The 22,842-nt window shown below is 51.4% G+C and overlaps 1 protein-coding gene across 1 annotated transcript; it reads right to left on the bottom strand.

The window, feature by feature from the left end:
- Positions 1 to 677: 677 nt before the first annotated feature.
- Positions 678 to 22,065, bottom strand: ADA (adenosine deaminase). The gene is made up of 11 exons (XM_080406033.1): positions 21,936 to 22,065; positions 14,579 to 14,640; positions 11,283 to 11,405; positions 11,003 to 11,146; positions 10,104 to 10,219; positions 7,698 to 7,822; positions 5,236 to 5,307; positions 4,887 to 4,988; positions 4,059 to 4,126; positions 3,438 to 3,567; positions 678 to 2,170 (listed from the first exon to the last, which is right to left on the bottom strand). The coding sequence occupies exons 1-11, from the start codon at positions 21,969 to 21,971 to the stop codon at positions 2,069 to 2,071; spliced, it is 1,080 nt and encodes a 359-aa protein (XP_080262159.1). The 5' UTR covers positions 21,972 to 22,065; the 3' UTR covers positions 678 to 2,068.
- Between the last annotated feature and the right edge of the window lie 777 nt (positions 22,066 to 22,842).

The following is a 22,842-nucleotide window of genomic DNA, read 5'->3' as shown; positions in this document are numbered from 1 at the left end:
CATCAGGTTCCCCCTGCAAGTGAAAGAGCCAGCTCAGCTGCCGCTGCTGACTGTGCTGAAAGACCAAGGGCTCTGGCTTAATCTAGTGACATTCTGACGTGCAAAAGCTGCTGAGCACACGTGTGCTCCCAGCCCTTCGTTCGGTTGAATATAGGGGCCTGCCAGACTTCCTGAAACTCTAACCCAGCACTAAACGATCAGAAAGTCTTTCAGCAAACACTCTCTGCCCGAGCTGACAGTGCAGTCCAACAGCCCGGCAGCCCAGGCTGCACCACTTCTGGCCCTTAGCATCAACCCACCGTGCACAACTCAGGAAACAGGGGGGGAAAAAAACCCACCCCATAAACTGTTCTTGATACGTGCCAGAAAAAGCGAGAGGACGCAGCGATGGCAACACTGCTTCTAGCAGTGATATGCACCCCTTTGCTTACCGAAGGGAGAAGGACACGTGAGGTTGGAACAACCTGCTTCCATAAATCCAACTTGCCTGTCTAGCAAGGGAGCAGGGAAACTTTCCCTGTGGCTGTCAAAGTGCTCCAAGCTGGCAGAAGTCAGGAATCGAGCTGCCACAGCCCCCATCACCCCGACCGATTAACCCTGTGCTCTAGCAGGGGTACGATGGCTCACCTTGTGGACCACAGGCCACAGTTCCTAACTTGAACAGAAAGGCAGGAGGATTTATCTTTTAATATAAATCTGTTATTTTATTAAACAGGATTAACAATCAACTGCCCAGAATCCAAACAAGCAACTCTTCTTCAGAAACAATTTTTGGAGAAAAAATTACCCAAAAAAGCCTGGTTCTTACTGCAATCATGATCTTAAAGATGATGCTTTATCATTTGTTTTATAAAAGTAAGAAATTCACTCTCTCATATCCATCTAGCTATATATATATATCTGTGTGTATATATATGCACCACATACTTCAGAGATGAGTATTTTACTCAGAAGACAAATATGGAAGCCCAGAAAGGATGGAAATACTCCCAGCACGCAGTCACTGCTGGCTGAGACTGGACCAGTCTCACACACTGTGAGTGTGTGACCACGGCCCCTTGTCAAAGGCAACTTTTTGGTACAGTATCTTTGGAGTAAGCACCTTGGCAGACACCTAGGATGCTAAAGCACAGCACACACTCATGTAAGAAAATGATGGTCTCTTCTCTGGCTGCACAGCTCTATTGTGTATTAAGTAAAAATACTATAATGCACCATAATGGCTTATGGTGAATACTTCTGTATAAATTCTCCACCAAACTGAAGATCTGACTTCCAGCCAGCACCGTGGTTGAGTGAGAGAAGCAATTCAGATGGGACCAGAGTGAACATGTGACATTGGGCCCCAGCTTATTAATTTACTCATTCAGTTTTAATAGCGCCTAAAGATTACATCAAGTCAGGAGGAGGGCAAGAGTAGTTAAAACAGTCGATTGATCATGTTTTTTCCAAGTCCTAAACAAAGCTAGAGGAAGAGCAAACTGCAGTTCACAGGAATTCTCCGGGATAAGTACAGAACTGGGAAAAGTCCCAGAAGGCAGATTTTGGCCCAAAATGGTAAAAATATGTTCCAACTTCCTAAACCCTGTTTCTGGAGTGCCTGCTCACTCCCTCTCAGCATTGACACACCTTTTTCCTAGAAAGGTGAAGTCACCCAGGCTACAGTCACAGTTAAAGGTGGTTATTTCTGCACTGCAGACGACGGCTAGGCAGTGAGGCAGGACAGATAAAGCAAGGGAAGAGGGGAAAAAAATGCGGGGGAGGTTCTTCTGTCCACATTTGTGGTACAGAAACACTGGCAAATGGTGAAGGGAGTCAGTCTAGGAGGCAGGTTCCGTCTGCTGGCAGAACAGCAAGATAGGAAGCTGGATATCCATTTGGGGGAGTTTGGGAGGGTATAGGTAGGTATATGTGATAGCTGATTCTGCTGAGCACTTGTGAGGGTTAACACAGGGCTGCCAGTAATAGAGACCAACTCTGGGCACATCTCCTGGTGCTCCCACTAGCACAGAGGAGTCAAGCACACATGAAGAAGGGCCACCGCTCCATGCTGGCTCACAGGGATGGGTCACGATGCGTTGGGGACCATCCCATAGGCTTCATACAGCGTGTTCAGCAGCTCCTGCTTTTCCTTCTCGGGTAAGAAGCTGGACTGAGCTGCGTTGATGTTCTGGGGGGGCAGAGGAGGGACACAAGAGAGACATTATGACACACCAGACACAGACACATGGTTGTGCGCAGCCCAGCATCTCGCCCTGAGCAGCAACAGGCGAGGGAGGGTGTAGAGTTCCCCCTCCAAGATTCATCTCCAGGGCCTTGTTTTACAGGGCTCTAGCCCATCACTCGCAACAGTCCCAAGAGGAATGAGGCAGGCACAAAGCAAAGGTCTCTAAACACTTTAAAGTTTTTAGGATACGCACTGCAGACCCGCTCCTATGCTCCCAGCTGCCCTTTGGACAAGGGCCCCTCCTGGCACAGAGGTGGTGGCAGCCTGACGGGACACAGGGACATGCCGCTGGGACACAGCCTGGCTGTGCGATTTAACCTGCTCGGCCGCCTTCGGCAGGGACTTCTCTTCTATTACACGGGAACAACCTGGTTTTGCCAGAAGAGGACAGCTGGCAGCAGGACAGCTGGGTCCAGGATCCCAGAGCTGTCCTCGTTCCTCCTTCCAGACCCAGAGAGGGTGATGTCTTTAGGAGAAAGGGATTTGTTCCTCCAGCCAGAGCTGAAAGCAGGACTGATGCATCCTGCACTTCCCAATCCAAGCAAGTATCCTTGGAGACATGTAGGTGAAAGTGTGGAGCATGACTCTAAATGCAAACAAGGACAGGTTTGCTTGGTACCCAGTCAACCTCCTAACAGCTATCCTGTCTTTCTGTCCTGGGTGAATAATTAGAAAATCAAGGGTGTAATCAAAGACACATAAATGACTGTGTGTGCCAAATGGAAGCCAGCAGTCACTCTGTTTCCAACTCAGTTTTTGCACGCTGATGTTATGCAAAATCTGCAAGCGTTTTCGTACCTGCTGAATCTTGCTAATTTCTGGGCCAGGCCTTGAAATAACCTACCTGCAATTCTAAATCCAGAAGAAAAAAAAAAAAAAAACAACCAAAAAAACCCCCTAGTCACCTACCTTCCTTACTGCTGTGACCTGCTGCAAGGACGTCAGTGGACAATTTACACCCTGACCTGCTCCCCATTAAGCCCAAAGCAGTCAGCCCAAATGATGCAGCCCCTGCAGAGCACCCACCCTGCACTCACATCCCCCTGCTCCCCACAGCACTCCCAGCATCCCCCCCCCAGCCTCCTGCTTACAAAGCCAGCGCGAGATTTTCTGACTTCCATTAAAAACTCTTCAGCTTATAAAGAAAACCAGCAGGTTGTCCTGGGCTGCACCGGGACATCAGCAAAGCGTCCAGCCAAAGTCGACTTACCACTCTCTTGAAATCCTCTTCAGTGAAGCCCATGTAGTCCTTCACTATGCTATAATCCTTGTCAATATTGGAGTTAAAGATGAGGGGGTCATCCGTGTTTATAGAATAGTTAGCACGATCCTTCCTAAATCTGCAAGAAACTTGGGTTGAACCGGCGTGGTGGGCAAAACACTGGGATGCAGCACTGGTCGTGCACTTCTCAGGGTAAAATGCTGTAAAAGCCAAGACCTCACAGCTGTCCCTGCAGATTGTGTTGCTGTGCATAAACACAGGGCTTGGCTTGTCTCGCCAGCGCTCTGCACTGATCCGCTGCTGCGGTGCAGCAAGGAGCAGGGCATCTTGTACCTAGAGGTTCAGCAACCTCAGCTCTCACCCACAAACCAGGGCTAGCAGCCAGCATGCAGCATCTCACACCCCACAGCTGAGAGCAGGGGCAGGAGAGACACCACAACCTCCCCAAGGGACCCCCTCCAGCTGCACGGGGACCCTCGGAGCCAAAGGGTGAGGATGCACTACATTGTCCTAAGCGGTTAATGTACGTTAGATTTGTAAAGCAATAAAGCAGCTATAATCAACCCAAATTGCGGTTATTTAAGATTGAACATAATTGAGAAGTCTTACTGTGCTACTGGGTGTTTCCCAAAGTCTGGAAGACATGCTCCAGTGAAATAACTGGACAAAGGGCAGACCTGTTTGGGGATGTTAAACACGAAAATGAGAATCAACCACACAGATCTGAACCCCAGCTGTGTACACAGATAGCTAAGCATGCTGGTAAAGCCAGATACAGGTTTAGAGCTTTGTTCACAGCTGCCCCTCGGTGCTACTCCAATGGACCAGTGCACATCCCAGGACACAGATGTGAAGAGCCCACAGCCCATGTGGCAGCAGCACGAGCCCCCGGGATGTTTCCCATGGCCAGCCAGCCACCAGCCATGTGTTGACCACAGTTAAGAAACCACTGGCGTTAAGTACATACATAAATATTCCATATATTAGTTGGATACACCCATCCTGTGGAAAAGCCAAGGAAATCTGCCCATGCACAGTAACTCCCAGTCACTTCCACCCTCTAACCAGACAGGCTCTGGTACAGCAGCCTGATTTGTGGTAGGAGGCTTGAGGTATACAAATTAGTGAATAAACCCTCTAAAATTTATCCTTAGCCAGACCAGGATCTGTTTGTTTCTGCTACACACCTCCTGCAAGCTGCTGTGTGCACCAGTGCTCCGTGTAGAAAAGATCCCAGCAAACAGTCAGGTGTCTCCACCGTTTCTGCTGCAGATCTTTGGGCATCTGGATTCAACGGCAACATCAACACACGTGTGTTGATACTAAAGCACGCACATGTCAGGTCGTGTCCCTGGCTGTAGCACAGCACAAACGAGGGCTGATTTTGCACTCAGACAGCGGCTACCTGGCTGTCACACCCACACCATGCATCCTTACCTCAAAATGCATCTTTGCTCCCAAAAGCTCCTTGTAGAGCTCAGGGTCCTCCAGGACACGGTAGCCATGGCCAATGCGCTCAGCCTTCAGGAGATAAACTGCCTAGAGAGCACAGGAAAACCACGCACAGCCTCCGAGCACCAGCTGGGCTCCTGCCTGCCCAGAGCCCTGCCCCACCGAGCCAGCTCTGGGGAGGTCCTTCTCGGAGCCATCGGGGCCAGATCTCTGCCTGAATCCCCGATGTTCGCTCTGCTCCATGAGGACAGAGGACATGGGTCCCTCTCTCCCCAGTGCAGGGGCATTTCCCACCCCTGCCAGTCTCCCAGCCCCAGCCAGGAGCTCCCCGTACCTCCTTGATGATGGCAGGCGGGCCGGCTTCCCCAGCATGGACAGTACGATGAATCCCACATCTTTCAGCTTCCTGCAAAACAAGTGAGGACACGGTCCTTTCCCATCGCCTGCAGCATGGTCAGCAAACCCCTGGGCTGGCACCACTCTTGGGGGCACAACGCTCTGTGTGAAGAGCCCCCAAATCACGAGCCCTGCACCATGAGAGGCACATGCTCTCTGCTGCAGCACAGGCTAGGAGAAGAGCTCGGGAATGCCAGACACAGAAACTTAGAAAGCCTGGTTACCTTCCCCTGCAGCCCAGCCAGACTCCTCAGGGTCTTTAAATACCGGCTGAGCTCACCGCTGTCTCCTCTAGACAGCAAGAAGCTCTAAGCTCTCCCTCCTCCACCCCCCTGCCCTTCCCCACAAACCTTGCAGCAGCTCCTGTCTGAAACTCCTGCTCTTCTGGCTGGCTGCAACCAAATGGGAGAACTTAAAAGCCCCCAGGGCAGAGATGAAGCAACGCTCAGACACCGAGCACTGGGGACAGAGGCAGCCCAGCCGGGACCACCCTACGGGTGCAGCTTTGGGAGCAGTTTGAGATGCTCTCCGTGGCCATCCCAAGAAATCCATTGCCAGGATGGCCACTACCTGGGCTTTGGGAAGCCATACAACCTCGGGGGAAGCCTGGCTCCTGCCTTGCTGGAGAAGGGCCACCCAGCCGGCAGCGGCAGGCAGGCTGCAAGCCCCGTCTTGCAGCAGACGTGCTTCCTGGGCACTCCTTCAGACCTTTTCACTCAGGTCTTTTTTCAGTTACTTAATTTTCAGCTCCTCATGTGCTGCGCACAGAACCCCAGTGTAAATCAGGCCAGGCTCTACCTAGGATGTCTTCAGAGGAGCCTTGTGTGCATCAACCTGAAAGGCACTCTGTGCTCCCTACATTTAAGTCAGTGCTGTTTTTTCCCAAACAGCTAATTGTTGACACTTTTTAAAATAAAAAATTCCTTTGGGCTGAAGTACCAGACCAAGAAGAGAGACAGATTCACACCAGCACAGAGATTTTCCACTTGCTTCTACAGAGGATGAAAGAAAGCAGAAACTCTCACCCCCCACTCTGAAGACAGGCGTCCCTAACTATCACAACAGGAGCAGAGGGGTCAGGAAAAGCACATGCACAAGGACCCTTCCCCACTAACCCTCCTGGCTGCTGAAGTCTGAGCCTCTCCATCCAGGAGGGAGCTTGTGTCTAACGTCCATCCATGGGTATACCTTCCCAGAAATGCTTTAATCACTTTTTCAAACCATTTGTCCAAGGACACATGGCAATTCCCTTGGCTTCTCCTCCAATGATCCCTGTTTCTTTGGACACAGTGGTCCTAGGATGCTTGGCTCTATCCTTCCCGGTGCTCCTCCACAGCCAGCAACCAGTCGAGTTTTCATTGTTATCTGCTCTTTCCCCTCCAGCAGCCCCGAGAGCTCCCAGGCAGAACATGCCTGCTTGAGGGACATGACAAGTCTCTCCAGCTTCCCTGGTGCATTATGTCCCCCACAGAGCACAGCAGCAATATTTATGGGGATGTACTTCCCTGCCACACAGGCCGTGAGGGGTTGACAGATGCTTCAGCATCTCAGAGCCTGAGTGAACCCCCAGCACAGACAAGACGCATCCTTCAGATGGAGGAGTCTGGACCTGGGTACAGTGCCACACCAGGGCGGGATGAGGCATACTTCCCTGCCTCTTAATGAAACGCTGTGCCTGCATCTCAGTTTAGAACCACTCAGTTCACCCAGCACAGCAGTGCTGGCGGACCTTGCACCGGCTCCCGCTGACAGGGACAAAGACCCTGAGAAAACCCTGTGCTGCTTCAGACCTGAGTGCTGCCTGCAAACCACCGTCCTTTCCAGCAGTGCTGCTGCTGCACAAGCTCCTCTGCCGCTGATGCAGGGGACCACCAACCCCAAACTCCCACCAACGAGGAGCGAGGCACGAGGCTTCCCCTTCGAGCCACTGCAAAGCACTGAGGTCTAGGGAGAGTCTCGGATCAGGCTCCTGAAGCCATTCCAGCGTTTGCATTTGAAATGATCAGATAAAAGCACTTCAAACCTGCAGCTGCTCCTCTTCTCCTTGGGCGGATTTCTGCCAGACTGGAAAGGCCAGTCTCTTCCACCCTCGGGGGTGGTTTTGCCAAGCCGCAGCAGCAGACCCTGCCAGGGGGACACGGGCTCCATGTCACTCCCATTGCACTCTGTGCTACCGGGTAGCGTGCCAAGCTCCAGCTCTAAGGCCATGTGTAAGCAATGATGCCTGCCATTAATTATTTAGAAAATATAAACAAATACTTCTGCTGTTCAACTGACTGTTTTTAATAACTGCAGCGCATTTAAGCTGTACCAGCTGTTTGCAGTCAGAATAGCGTGCTGCATGTCCCCTCAATATATGGTTTTTCTTACAATTTCTTTTAAGCAGCTTATTGAACAAACCTCGTAAGCCTTCCTATGCTCAGAGGAATTCTCCATCTTCACGGACTCATCTCCAGCCAGGTCGATGGCCACCACAGAGTTGTTTCGATACTTCTTGCAGAGCTCTACCACCTCCGGGGACCAGCCTGGAAGAGACAGCGCCAGGGTTGAGCAGAAAGCATTTGTGAAGGTCACACCTTCAGCATTTTTCTAAACAAATCCTGGTCCTATAGCCTAGTTATAAATAGGAGGCTAAAGCTATTTTCTTTGGTCTTTCCTAAAATTTGACACTCAAAAAGAAAACTAACAAACAAAGGTCTGGCATCTTCGGGCAAATATGAGCTGTCAACTGATTAGTCCGTCATCAATGAAAGGCAAATCAAATGCATTTACCAGCTATAAAACTGCTCTCATCATGATTTTTTGCTCATTTTGAGCAGGGGGAAAAAAACCCCAACAACAAAAATCTCCAAACGCGGTGGCGATTGTGGCAGTTGGCCCAAGGTAAGCTGAACTGCACAACCCAGGTGCTGTAACACGGTGTGTGGGAGAAATTCCTCAACTTGCTCCTGAGCATTCACCCCGTGACAGGCTGGGCAAGGAAGAACCAGCCCATCGGAGGTGTTGCATTATGGAGGAGTTTGGGCTGGGAGGGATGTCTGCCCAGCCCTGTATGACAGCCCTGCCCTGTTGCACAGCACCCCCGACTCCCCCAGGCAGGACAATAGATGCTACTCCTGGTGGGAAGGAGCTGGTCAGCCTCCGGAAGGCTGACCTTTAACATTGTGAAGTTTTGTCTTTTTGGCATCAGTGAGAAAGAAAGTCACAAAGGGCCAACAACTACTTCAGAGCTATCTCTGCTCAGGATAGATAACCTCTGAGAAAGGACACACACCTACCAGCTCACATAGCACTTTCCCTTAGCAAAAAGGCCAAGAAACAGAGATAAACAGTAGCGTTAATAATTAACAGGCACCTGCCGTGTACGTACAATCCCAAAATCATATAAACGTACAATAAAACATGTGTAATTTCACCTTCATTTTTCATCAGTTTCCAGCTCACTGGGTTAGAGCCATTATTATATTAACAAGTTTAATATGAGGTAGTTCTGGCTGGCACCTCTGCCTTTCTCTCAGCAGTTCACAAATCACAGGGTGGCTCCTCACTGTGCAACACAACCTGAATGCAGTGCTAAAGACTCTCGTATCGAGCACGTCACTGGCTCTGGGTAAGAGCTGGTGCCCTGGGACACAGGCATGAGAGTGCCAACTCCATCGTTTGCAAATGCCCCCCAGCTGTGCAAGCACACGCTGCACATGTCTTCAGATGCTCCCGCCACCTTCTGCCTGTACCACTTGTGTACCGGCACAACTGCAACTGCAGACAAGTGCGATATTGCCTTACAGCTTTCCAGTTTCTACAAAGAAAAAAGTTTTCTTCCTAGAAACCAGAAATGTAAGGTTCAAGTTTTCAAATACTGTTTGGGGTTGATTGTATAAGCAAGAAAACAAACACCCTCAAATCATCCAGTTTCCAAGAATATCATTTTTCACATTTCTAGACACAAATTAACCGTGTAGTCGTTAGCAAAAATCTTTCCACCATCTAGCCTACTAAGCCTACATAAACCTGTTGTGAGATATGAAGATGTTTATAACAAAGTCTTCACATAGAACAGCTACCGTCATACAACTTGGTTCTGACTGCATCTTTCCCTAGAGGAAGATGTTCACAGAACTCGGCAGCCCAACGGAACACTGCAAATTGGGTTTTCTTCCTATCCTGGGTCACAGCATCTGTTACCGACGAAGTTCAGAGCTACCAATTTTATAAAAAAATATTTTATATATGCGACTTAAGTATATTTTACTTGTGTTTTCAACTTAAACTAGCAGAGACCGCAGCCAGTGGATTCTCTGGCTGACCCATGATCCAGGCTGATGAAGGACTACGCTGCTGTAGCAGCATGACCATGAGCAGGGGCAGTGCGAGGTCTCATGCCTGGTCCTTCTCCCGTGACCGTTTGCTCCCGGACCCACCAGACGGTCACGGCAGACACAACTGCTCACTGTGGCAGTGGCTTCAGCTGGCCCAAGGAGAGCTCCAGCCTTGGGGCAGGGAGCGAGGTAAGAGCAGAAACCACATCGCTCCCGGGAGAGGACAGAAAAGCCCATTTTGTCTCCCTTTCCAATACTGGCTGTGCCTACAGGCCCCCACTCTCACATCTAGCAGATCCCTTCCCCATAGTGAAGGGAGCAGAGGACGCCCACCAAGAAAAAACTACTCCTCAGCACCCATCAGACCCAGGGCCATGGGACCGGGGCTTTCCCCGCATTTCTGTGGGGACCTGAACCCAGGGGATGTCACCCGCCGCCACGCGTCAGGGAAGGGGAGCAGAGCAGCAGGGCAGCTGCAATACATTACTTGGCATATGGCGCATGCAGCATAGAATAGACCTGGCTTTGATGCGGAAATCCCTTTCTCCATCCTGTAGTCCCTGATTTACGAGGTTAACGACTTCATCTGGAGTGAGGTCTCCCCTGCAGGGAAGAAAAGCGGTCAGCAAGAGGCTGGGCACCCACCAGGGAGGCAGGCAGGGGTCGCAGGTCCAGCCAGCATCCCTACAGGACACGCCATGCAAAACCCAGGCTGCCCGGGGTCCTGCTCGCCTTAACATCCAGAGATGCCCAACGAGACTGCCCAGAGCTGAAGAGCACCTTTTGCACCCATGCCATGCCCACACTTACCAGATGTCAGGCACAAAAGCATGCAAAGATGATAGCAAGATCTAGAAAAGCCTAAGGGATCTGGATGTTGATCCTGCCAAAGCATCTCATCAGGGCACACAACTGCTTGCTGGGCAGGGGCAAGCATGGGGGCTCAACAGCACAATTTGCAAGGGGCCACAGAGCCCAGAACTGCTTTAATCAGAGGCACACATCACAGAGGGGATGACATGCAAAGAAGGGACCAGACCGCCAGCCCTCTCCAGTACTGCCCTCTGTCTCCACCAGCTCAAATTCACATTTTGCATGCAGGCAATCCATATCCAAACACCGCCTCCCCTCACACCAAGAGCGGCTTCAGCCAGAAGTTTAAGCACAGCTGCTCTGCACATGCAGAATTACATGCCCAAAGCAAGGGATGTTAGGACACGGCACCACACAGAGATAGTATAAGATGAAAAATCCTAACGATGGGGAAGAGAAGCGGAAGCGTGCCGGCGCTGGCTGCGCTGGAGGAGAGAGAAGGTTTGGTTACGCCAGGCTGAACACACGCTGGCTGGCCACCCACCAGCCCCCTGGCACGGCAGGGTCACTCACTCGCTTTGGCCCCAGGGGATGGGATCCACGCAGCAGTTGGCCAGGAGGTGAGGGCTGTACCGGACCTCCACGTAGATGACTCCTTCTTTTGCTTTCGTTTCCACCAGCTCGTAGGCGATCCTCCTCACTGCCTCACGGTCACCCCTGTAGGGATGGCAGAGGGACACATCACCCCCAGGGCACACAGGGGACAGGCAAGGTGAGCTCCAAGGCTGAGCAGCATCAGCCAGTGGGCCCTGCCAAGGGTTGAAGGGGAAGCAGCACAAAGCAGGGTACTTACGCAATGGCAGGCATGTAGTGATTAAACTTTCCTAAAAATTGGGTAAGTGTCATTGGTATTCTGCAGCTGACATGGTTCAGGAGGTCATCAACAGTGCTGCCAGGGAGAGGAACCCCTCTTTTCCTGGAAATGAAGCCACATATTACCGACAGGGAAGGCTACTGAATTTTTCATGGTTCCATTCCATACAGCAAACCTAGCTGGCAGCATTAACCTCCATTTCTTCACAGAAAAGATGGCACACGTGGTCCTTCCAAAATCCCCTCACAGATGCAGCCCTGTATCTCAGCAGGAAGGCAGGCAATCCAAAATACAGGCAAAGCATAAATAAATCAAAATACAAGCCCAGAGTGACCCAGCAGGAACACAGCCAGAGCACATTCTAAGCTTAACAAGGAGTTCATCTAAAGGGTCTTTGGATTATTTCTTGGCACCTCCTAGCCGTAGTCTCAGAATTGCCAAAATTCTTTAGAAAAGCTGATTTCCACTTACACAGGCTCAAAGGCTTGAAAAATTGTGGAGACACTCCCAGGCCCAGGATGACACACACACAAGCATTGTGGCTTGTGGGTCTAATGCTGGCAGCTCCTGCGAGCAAGCCGGTTCCCAAGCCCAGCACTGCGGTGGCACCTTCTCTGATGGGGACAACTCCCTCGCAGGAGCAAAAGACAATCCCAACAACTGCTCTCACCAAAGGGATGAAGAGGGCAAAGTTGACCTCAATGCTTCCAAGAGGGAAGATACCATTTTTGCTTGGAGCACCTGGGGTCCCTTCTGGGGTGACAGCTGGGCTTGGTGAGGCTGCTCCCCAAGAATGCTGCATGCTCCCTGGGCAGACTTTACCACGCCCACCCCACACCCTGTTACCCTGCACATGCCAACCTAAATTAGGAATAATAACTAGATATTTGTTTTTAATCCTCTTTCCTGCCATAGTGGATTACAGCTGAGCGATGGATCTCTCTGCAAATAGAGACAAACCACCACAGCCAGCTCTAGCGTCCCGATGCCAGCAGCCATCCGGATGAGCAACCCGCCGGGAAGCAGCCCAAAGGACCCCACTCCGGGGCAGGGGACACATCGCTCGCTCCCCGCTCGGGCAGGAAGGAAACCAGCCCCACGCTCAGCCTTCACATGCAGTCTGCACAGATTAAGTTGCTGGCACTCAACAGAGGACATGCATCACTGCCAAGGCATTGGTTTTCCTCCCTGCTTTGCCCTTTCCGTGGCACTGACACATCGGTCTCCGGCTCCGAGAACAAGCCCAGGTCTTCCTCCACCTGCCCAGGGAAAGTTTCCTATAGCAGAGCTGTCTCCCCCGTCTCTTTCCTGTGCTTCCCAAAGGATTGCCTCTGTACAGCCAGCAGCGACAGTGCTTTGGGACGACCCACAGTGCAGATACTGGAGTCAGAGCTTGCCAGCACGGCTTCGAGAGCTGCTGCTACCCCATCCAACCCTCCTGGTAGCCAGGAGCCTTCCCAGAGCAAAGTTGCCCCAGCGGAACGTGCTCGTGCCCACGGGCACCTCAACATCCTGCCCAGAGCTACCTCCAGCCACCGGCAGAGCCACGCACACCGTCCCACCGCAGAGAGGGCACCTCTCCTGGGGACACCCCAGCCCACGAGGGTCTGCCATGGTTCTAAACCCTTTGGCAAGGTAGAGGGGATGCAAAGCCTGACCCAGACTTGACAGAATTGGAGCCAAAGTTTCTCAAAAAAGCCGAGCTCAGCCACTGCCCAAGGGGGCTTGTGCATCCCAGCAGCTTCGGGTTATTTGCATATGGTCAGGCACCACCTGGCAAATTTATTTCCAGGTCTTTACCTTCAAAAATAGACCACAAGCAGCTTCTTGTGTCCAGGGTGAGGTTATTAAAGCAGTTCCCTACAGACTCCTGCACTGCCCCATTGCTTTTATATTTGTGTGACCGCTAGTTTTAGAGCCCATGAATAGCACAGCCTTGCTCCACCCGAGGGCTGGCAGCTGCAGGGGATGCCAGGGCTGTTTAAAAATAAGAGGCAACTCGGCACACACTCGGGCAACGAAGGTTTCTGCCCTAAGCAAGATTGAAGCACAGGATCCTCAGATGGCCGCTGCCTCCTGGACTTCAGGGCTCCTACAGCCCTCCTGGAGACTAGACTGGTGTTTTTCCTTTGCTGGCAGAGGGACCCAGCAGAGCCCCAGAGAATCAGCACCGGCTCTTCTGTCCATCAGGACTCGTGTTCCAGCCCTGCAGCCCACCATCGGCAAGGGCAGAGCCAGCAGGAACCCTGACTCCGCTCACCGTGCCAATGTCCTGCAACGAATGAGATGGACATCTCTGATCCACCCTCCTTGCTCTGACTGCACTGCAAAACGTACGGCCACTTGCTGCAGAAAAAACTACTTTAGAAGGAATACTTTCCCCTAGGATTGCACTGCCCTGGAGTCCGCTGGGCTCATGAGATGCCAGAACCACTTCCCATCCTCCTCCTCCTCACTGCTGTCCTCCCCATAGTACTGGAGTCGTGCCTAAGAGCTGCTTCCTAAAACTTTTAAGCTTGTTGCTTTCTCAATCTGAGGGTACCTGTTGGTCTCCATTAGCTTTTTGAATAGTGACATACAGAAGAAGTCTTAAGTTCATTCTGCTTACAACCACGGAGCCAGGTCCTCTCCCACCAGTTAATTATTCACCCTGGTGCTTCCCACACAAGCTACACGGAGGCAAGAAGATGCACGTGGGCTCTGTCAAGGAAACAACCTCTCTTCAAGTCACTGCCAAGCGCTTTCCTGGGTCACCATCACACAAGCGTGCCTCCCCGAGTGCTGGCTCAGTTGGGGGTTCAAAGGCACACAGCAGCACCCAAGCAGGTTTTGCCTCCCAAGGCTGCGGCACAGCACCACCACTGAGACGACGCTCCCAGCCTGCTTTCATTTTACTCGCTTTTGCAATTAGGAATGTGCAAAAAGAAACAAGAATAGACAGAGTCTGCTGCTTCCTGGGTACGCTTCAAAGGCAGACAGCTCTGTTCATGAGACATCTTCTGTACTTTTCCCACAGTGGCTCCTCTTAGCCTGCCCGGCTCACAGGACCGATGCCCACCGCGCTCTCATTCCTGCTACCAGCGCAGACCTTTTGGGATGCGCTCAGTGCTCTTGCATCGTGCAGCCAGAGGACCCATCATCTGTGCAGAGATGAGACCAGCACACACAGGGGAAAGCGCCTGCCAGCACAAGCTCTTCTGTCAGGAACTGGACAAGTAGAGGAGAGGATGCCTTTGAACTGCAGCTGGCAGAGCTTTCCTCCCCCCACAACTCACCTGCCGAAGTGCAAGATTGTTTCTGGTCTAATGGCTCCATCCAGGTGGACGTGAAGCTCTACCTGCAATAAGATAACGAGGAAATCAGTGACGTACTCTGAGACCCGCAGCAAAAGTTTAGAGATAAGCAGCTGGTGTAACATGGGTATAAATGCAGCCAACACAGGGACAAAGAGGAAGCACAAGAATATTTTTAAAATACTATCATCATAAAGTTTATTTTTCAGCACCTACATATCGTCTAAATATTTGCTTGTTGCTGCTTCAGCTCACACAATTAATGGATCTTTAGAAATCTATTCTGTTTCTCGTAATTTTCAGGAACTGCCCCACCCTTATTTAGCTTGCATGGTTTAGAGTTTGGGAAGAGTGAAAAAAAACAAACCCCAAACACCTTCGCTTTCCAGCTTGCTCCTTCTGGAATTCACAGGCACCCAAGCATCAATTAATTTGCTAAGAGTCCTCAAACAAAAACTTTGACTTCAGTTCCAAGAATCGGCTCCTGATATATTGTTAATTACTTGGCATTATCAGAGCTTAAAGGCTTTCTAATCCTGCACATGGAGCTAGTCCCATGGTCCAACGTGCTGTAAAAAATAAAAAACCAAGAGTTGCCCCATAAAGCTAACAAGCTGGTTTAAAAATAAAACACTTTAAACACCCCATTAAAACCTGGGACAGTAACTCAGATCTCTTCACGCTGGAATCCTCTTTCCCTGATAATTGTTGAAGCAATGGATTTTGGAGAAAAGCCCCAGAAGAACAAGCTTTTTGCATTAGACAGCTGGGACTTTTGAGAGGAACATGATAACGGTAATTTGGAAGTTGAACGGGGAAGGAAAATATTAGCTGTAAAATGTTTCAGCCAAATCTTTATATTTACAGAACTGTTTTCTTTCAAGCAACAGAACAGCTTACAAAATACATTTGTTATTGTTTTAACGAAACTGTAGAGCAGCAACTTAACACACAAAGTTCTTATTAGTTACAACACTGCGCAGATTTTCCTGTGTAGATGATTGCTGCAGGATGCCGAGAGTAAGAACTGAGTAGGATTCAGAAGAGAGCCGAGTATTTGCATGGCTAACTAAACCACCCAGGGTTACTAATTAAAACCCACAAATCCTCTGATGGCAGGGTATGTATCAAACAATAACTACAAGAAGCTGGAAGAAAAATGAGTAAGTGGTGCCTACAAGCAAAGCAATGGATAATTGTCCACCTCCAGAGCCTTTTGCTCTCCCGTGAAGCACCCACGAGCAGCTGACACTACTCCTGGCCCAGCTCCCAGCACAGGGTGGCAATGCCCATCTCTGGGGCACGCACCGATGCCCACAAGCTCGCCCTCATCCCCATCTCCTCCCGCAGCCCTAGATGCCTGACACCCACCTTCTGACTCATGGCCAGGGTTTTCATTGACCACTTCTGCTGCAAAAGGCCATCGTTGCTGGGGTGGGACAGTGCTTGTTCAGGCCACCTCCATAGGATGGCCATGAAGATGCCACTGAAACGTGCACCGGTGTGATACCGAATGCTCAGGGCAGCTCGAGCTGCTGATCCTGCACCGCTGCAATCAGCTGGCCCAGGGGTCATGACTACCCACACAGACACTGCTGCTCGCAGTTTGTAAAAAGATACCCCTGTCACTTCTCCTACCCTTAAGACACGATCTGAATCTACAGGGATGAAGATTTCAAGAGGGCAAAACCTGAACTTTCCCCCCACCTCAAGTTACACAGTCCTGCTTATGAGAACTAAAAGTCCTGAGAAGCAGCAGATAAAATGACAGACTACAGGCATGATCTGCCCCACCAGATGTGGATGCCTGGCACGTTTTCCACTCTTGAGCTCCAATTCCCATTTCAAAACCATGCAAGCTCCATTCCTTGAGGTTTTCAAAAGCCCTTGTGACCTTCTGCTGGAGTTACAGGCTTGAAACTCGCTCATGTTGGATATATTCTCACTCCAAACATTCCTCAAGCATTTCATGCAAGAACATCCCAACATGACACTTCCATGAACGCAAAAGCAAATTCAGTGCTGTCCTTTGTTCATGCAAGCCACCTCCTGCCACTACTGCAGACGAGATGCTTGTAAAGCAGCAAGGATCCTCTCCAACAGCAGCAACAGGCCACTCCTTCTCCTGCCATGTATTTCTTTGGGTCTGGAGGGACCTAAACCAAGTGCTAAGAAAGTCTTGTGCAATGCTGCTCTCCTCAAAAAGTTGTGGAGCTCCTCAAGATCAGTGCTTGAGCAGGGGCAGGGTGTTGCGTTTTCTGCAGCTGAGAACTAATCTGTGCTATGAAGACTACCAAAGGACGTTCAAGAGAAGTAAAGGTGTGCCTGCAAGGGCCTTCACCAAAAGCCAGCCCTAGATAAGGACACAATCAGCAGAGGCACAAGCCAGCAGCTCGGCTCCCCAGGCGCCTTGCCCACAAACCCCGCAGGTTTCCAGGTCCGTACGAGGCTGCTCGCTGCAGATTACATTTCATCTCTCTTCCTGCGTGTTTGTTTTGGGTAAACAAAGCACAAGACTTTTCCAGATACAAGTGGATGACATGACCTTGCTATAAGTTAAGGAATGTACCCAGATAAAGATAAAAGAGTTTTCTCTGAACTCTTGCTCCAGGAGACAATGCTTGAGCAAGCAGAAACAAGATGAATGCAGCAGTCCAGGGCTCTGCTCCTCGGCACAGAGACCCATGAACATGTGGTCTCCCACCCCAAGCCCTCTGGTTTATTTGGAGAGGAAGCCTGTGCATGCAGATTAAACAGGGTTCTCAACACTTGGTCCAGGACCCCAACAGCACCACCAGCACTGGAGAGGAGCCTTCAACCATTCTGGGACCAGCCATGCCTTCCTTTCTCACAGCTAACTTGGACATGGTAATGTTTGCTCTGATGAAGAACAAGAAAGCAGCACAGCTGTCCAATGTTTTCCTGGGGCAGGAGCTCTGCTCTTCCTCCAGCTGCAGCAAGGACCCTCAGGACCACCCTTGTGCAGCCACTCTCCAGCCCTTCTTCTGCATCTCCGCAGCGCTGCAGCTGGGAGCCAGTTCACTGGCTGCTGGCCAGTGCATCAAAAACCCATCATACAACTCAATAAAATCTCAGAGTTTCACTGAAGAGTTGTCAAAAGCCAGAGGGACGAGTTCAAAAGACATAAGTGGCCATAAATTGTGCGTCCTCAGCACAGATAATGCCCAGCAAGGCTCTCTGAGCAGACCGAGCGCTTTCCACTTTTATGCAAAAAAAGTTTTAGCTCAACCACGGCACATGACTTATTAGCACATATATCAGCAAGTTAGTTCAGATTTAAAAAGGAGAAGTTTTAAGGGCTTTGGCGTGACTTTTCTTGTCTGAAAACCAGCATGTTTTCTTTGGAACTTCACAAGCTTTAAAAATAAATTCAAACACAAAATGAGGAACTGCAGACAAGTACGTTCTGTTAATAGACTGAGTCTGATTATTTTCAATTTAGCGAAATTAAAAGGTAACCAAACATTCAAAGTCTTTTCAGCTACAGTCAACCCAACAGAACTTCTCTCTTCCTCCACGGTTTGTTCAGCGGACCATGACAGAGCAGTTAACTGCTCTGTTTGCCTGTTACGTGGCATAAAAAGTACCATCCAAGCTAAGGCACTTGAGGGAATTTCTCTTATTGCGTGGTTTTAGTGCTTTTTAAAAATACATACAATGACGAACATCAGCCCTAACACCACGGTAAAAGTAACACCCACCTCACCTTTTATTTTGATGTTTTCCAGTAGTTGTTAATAGATAATCCAGGCAGCTGCTAAAGTTGCATCAGTTTGAAACCTTTAGCAATGACTTTGCCCAGGATTATTTATCAGCACATTAAAACATGGTAATTTAAAGTTTACTCTATTGATCTTGATACCTGAAAAACAGAGTAGTTATAGCTCTCATTTGTCAATTGTTAGATACACGTGCCAGGAACATGTTAATAGAGAGCAAAAATCAACAAGAGATAAGATGAATGCCAGTTACTGCAAAAAGAAAGAAATGTGTTCCCTAAACAGTGGGTTTATGAGAGCATGTTGTCAGGAGCAGCCTCGTCACAAACTCACCACAGACGCTCATTTAGAAGCAAGAGGTGAGAGTGGATCAAGAGGGATGTGAAGTAGAAGAGGCACAGTACTGTCCTCAAACCTGATGACGCCCACAAATGCATTTTAGAGTCGAATCTACCATATGCTTTAAAGCTTGGGCTTTTAAGATAAATGTGGAAGACCGCAAGACCCACATGACACACTGGTCCATTGCAAGAAATATTTGTGCTTTCTAGACAAGCATTCACAGGATGCGTGGGTTTGGTGATTGAGGAGGAGGATGCTCCTGTGCTGAGCGGCCTTTAGTATCACTTCTCCTGGCACCTACTACTCGACCTCCACCGACCTCGGTACAAGGCTCCTGGTGCTGTTAATAGGTGCTGGTGGCTGCGCATCCCCCTCCTGCAGAGACAGCTCCCAGGGGGTGGCAGGGTCACATCCCTCCCTGAGCCACCACAGACCTCGCACCCACATGGGGCTGGAACAAGGCAACGCTTCACAGCAATAAACAGAGTCCTTGTGCTTCGTGCAGCAGCAAGCCAGCCTCTTTCTGTCACCACATTTGACAAGTGGATCCAGGGAGGTTATCCGAGCGCTTGCCTGCGCCACGTTACCGAAGGAATGAGTATGCGCACGAGCACCTACTGCCTCAGGTACAGCTGAGCTCAATGCTCAGCAGCACCAGGCTTTGACCTGTCAGGGGTCAGGCTGTGTGTAAAAAGTGGATAAGCCAAAGAAAACATCGCCCTGGATACACCCTCGTGTACTTGCACTCCCCACAATAAGGATCATCTTTTAAAATTTTTATTATTTGTTTCGTGCCCAAGGCAAATACCTGTACTATCAGCTTGGCACAGATGGGCAGTTCTGTCTCGAGCAGGGGGGGCTGCAGCGTTATAGGGGGCAGGGCAGGACGCCCACCCAAACCTCCCTGGGTACCGCCAGCACTCTGCAGCCAAGCGGACATCTTTGGTGCCATCCAGATTTGGTCACCAGGTGCTCTCCTAACCACTGACAAGACAGACGCAGCTACAGCCAGTTCTGGACATTTCCACCAGTTCCCAGGTGCGAAGGGCACGTCGGAAGGTTGGATTAGGAATGCCGTGACACACACAGCATGCCCCGGGAGGGCCTGCGGGAACACCTGCCCAACGCGACCTGATGCTTGTTTTGGGAACAAGCATTCTGTGGCTGGCAGGGTGCGGGCCTGACCCCAGAAGCCCCCGTTCCCATCCTGCTCCCCACAGCACTGCTGAAGGCACACAGGAGCCGCAGGAGAAGAGTTGTGTGTCCTAAAGTCCCTGCTCTGGAGCAGCGGCAAGCAAGAACGTGGTCTCTGCTCTGGTTGTGAAGCCGGGAAGAGGCTGATGGTCGGCATCTAAGGAATGGCAGTCTTTTCTGCTCTTTTATGGCCATGATAAGCAGGGTTCAAAGTCACCCTCCAGCAGCCCCAGCAGCTCCCTGTTCACCCACTGCGGTCGCTGGGAGTCTGCGAGTTCCCGAAAAACACGGAGGCAGCCCCAGCCTCAGTGTTCAGCCAGGGCTCGAAGCTGCTCCAGTTACCAGAAACATCTCTAAAACACAAAACTGATCGCTCCCAATAGCAGAGGGTCCAGGGGAATGAATAGCGCCCATTAACTGACTTCAGACCCATTTTTTTTCCCCCCAAACCTGACTTAGCAGGTTCAGAGGACTGAAAAGGACTGCCTGACTCAGGAAAACCAGTCTCGTAATTGCCGGCAACCAGACAACAGAAGCCTGATCTTAGCAGTCAAACCCTGCATGGTTTTTCCTAGGTTTCTCTCTTTGGGATCCCACTCTCCCACACACTGAAAAAACAGGAAGAAGCACAAGTGAAAGTAAAACTTGCTTCTCTCAGCCAAAATTTTAAAATCACTACAGTGCACCAACACCTTGTGTTCTCAGTGGAGCTGATGAGATGACATCTCCCAAAAGTGAAGTACTCTTAAAAAGACTTTAACCATTAGCAGATGTCAGCCATTCCCTGGATTTTGGTATCAAGGTTTGCCTGCTATTGCATGGGTCACCTTCTCCAAGAGGGAAACCTCGCGTAGCAGTAGAACAAAACATGAATCAGACCCGTGCACACAGGCTTCTCCATGTACACTAGACCTCCCTGGTGTAAGCTCAAGATGAGAGATAAATGGTTTGGGAGTGGCAGTAAATGCAAACAGCAGCAAAATCCCCCCAACCTTTATGGCTTTTCAGAGACACCTTCTCCAGTAAAGCCACATACAGTTGCCACCACCGGGGTTCTCCCAGATCAGGCCCACTGTGATCCTCACATCACTTTTCTTGGTGCCCTCTACCCTCGCCCCTCTCTGCCTACCAAGAGCCCAGCGCTGCCTGGCAGAGCAAACCTGCGCCCCACGTGCCGGCACCCAGCGCCCAGCTGAAGAGCCGAGCTGTCCCACAGCACGGGCAGGGTCTGCCCTTGGATACGGGTTCATCGCTAACCACATATGAGCCATCTTCTTCCTTGTCAACTTTTTAATGATCTGATTAATAAACATGTTACTGTATAATCCCACTTGAGATGTATTTATACAGCGCATGGTAAGAACAAAAGACTGGAGCACGCTCCCGGCAGCAGCCTCCAAGATGGTATCTTGGGTATCTGAGGAATAACCGAACTAAATGTGTAAGAGGGGAAAAAAGAAAAACACAAAAAAAAAAACCCAAACCCACCCACAACACAATAAAAACAAATCCCGAAACAAAAACGCCCAGAGAAGATATGTGGTTTAGGAGAAAGGCAACGGCTGGGGCACCGGACCCTTCAGCGCTGGTGCCTCCAGCCGTGCCCCAGCTCAGGGTGACCCAGGCGGGCGCTGCGGCGGCGGGACCCCCGGGACCCCCGAGCAGCTCCTGCCGGGTCCCTGGGCCCGGGCAGCGCGGTCCCTGCCCGGTACCGCCGAGCGGCCCCCAGGGCTCACCCGCACGGCTCGGCCGCCGCTCCCCGGGCACGTCCCCGCTCCCCGCGCCGGGCAGCCCGACTCCCGGCCCGGCTGCGTGTGCGGGGTCTCGGCTACGGGGCACGGCGCGGCCCCCAGCCCCAGTGCGCGGCACCTCAGCCCCGGGGGCACGGCTGCCCAGCCCCGGGGCCACGCTCCGTCCCCGGCCCCGGGGGCACGGCGCGGCTCCCAGCTCCGGGGCACGGCAACCTCTGCCCCTGGCCGCGTCCCGTCCCCAGCCCGGCGCCCCCGGCCACGCCGCCGCCTCACCCTGGGGTCCTCGAAGACGCGCAGCCCCCGCTCCCTCACCTTGGGGTCCCCGAAGACGCGCAGCCCCCGCTCCATGCTGCTGCTACTGCTGCCGCCGCCGCTGCCCGCACCGCACCGCACCGCACCGCACCGCGCCGCGCGCTGGCCCCGCCCCGCCCCGCGCGCCCCGGCGGGCAGAGCTGGCCCCGCCCCGCGCCCCCGGAGCCCCGCCCCGCGTGCCCCCGGTAACACCGTAGAAAAGAAAACGCGGGGGTAACAGCGTAGGAAAGAAACAGTTCCCGGGGCGGGAACGCGCGCTCCGACTTTGGTTGCAGTCTTAAGCCAATACAACAATTTTTACTTTTTTAACCTAAAAAGGACTTAATTGTTCAGCTGAGGAACGACCACCCCTCGCCCTCTTTCCTGCTGGCAAAGTCGCTACCCAGTGACTCTTCTTTTGTCCCAGGCTTTTTGGCCTTGTGTGGTCCATCCTACACCTGCTTTCAGCTCCCGCACACCCAGGCTGTGTGTCGTTTCTGATTTTTACTGACCATGTTCCACACTGCTCCCCTGCCTCCTGCCTTCCTCGCCCACAGGTGATGCACATGGCAGCCTGTGCCAGGGATGGTGGGGCAAAGTCCTGCTCTTCCCTGCCGGGCACAGCCTCTCTGATCTGGAGGAGCAGAGCTTTCAGCTGCTCCAGTCTTGAAGCAGCCGCAAAGTTGCACCCATTTAGCTAAAGGCAAATCTGCAAGGTGGAACCACTCCCCAGAGCGAATCTCCCTTGGGTCCTGGTGCAGCGCTGGGTGAGGTGAGATCCAAGCTGCCTGGAAGGTGCTGAGCAGGCAGGTGATGTTTCCAAAGTCACTGCAGAGCCAAGGACCACGGTTTTGTGGCAGTTTTGTTCTGCGTTTTGTTCTCACTTGCACAGGCAAGGCCATCCCCGGCCAACCTCAGGCCGGCTCTG

This window comes from Falco punctatus, assembly GCF_963210335.1.
Source record: "Falco punctatus genome assembly, chromosome: 10".
NCBI classification, from domain to species: domain Eukaryota; kingdom Metazoa; phylum Chordata; class Aves; order Falconiformes; family Falconidae; genus Falco; species Falco punctatus.
Note: the sequence above shows the minus strand (reverse complement) of the source record. Positions and strands in the feature narration are given on the sequence as shown.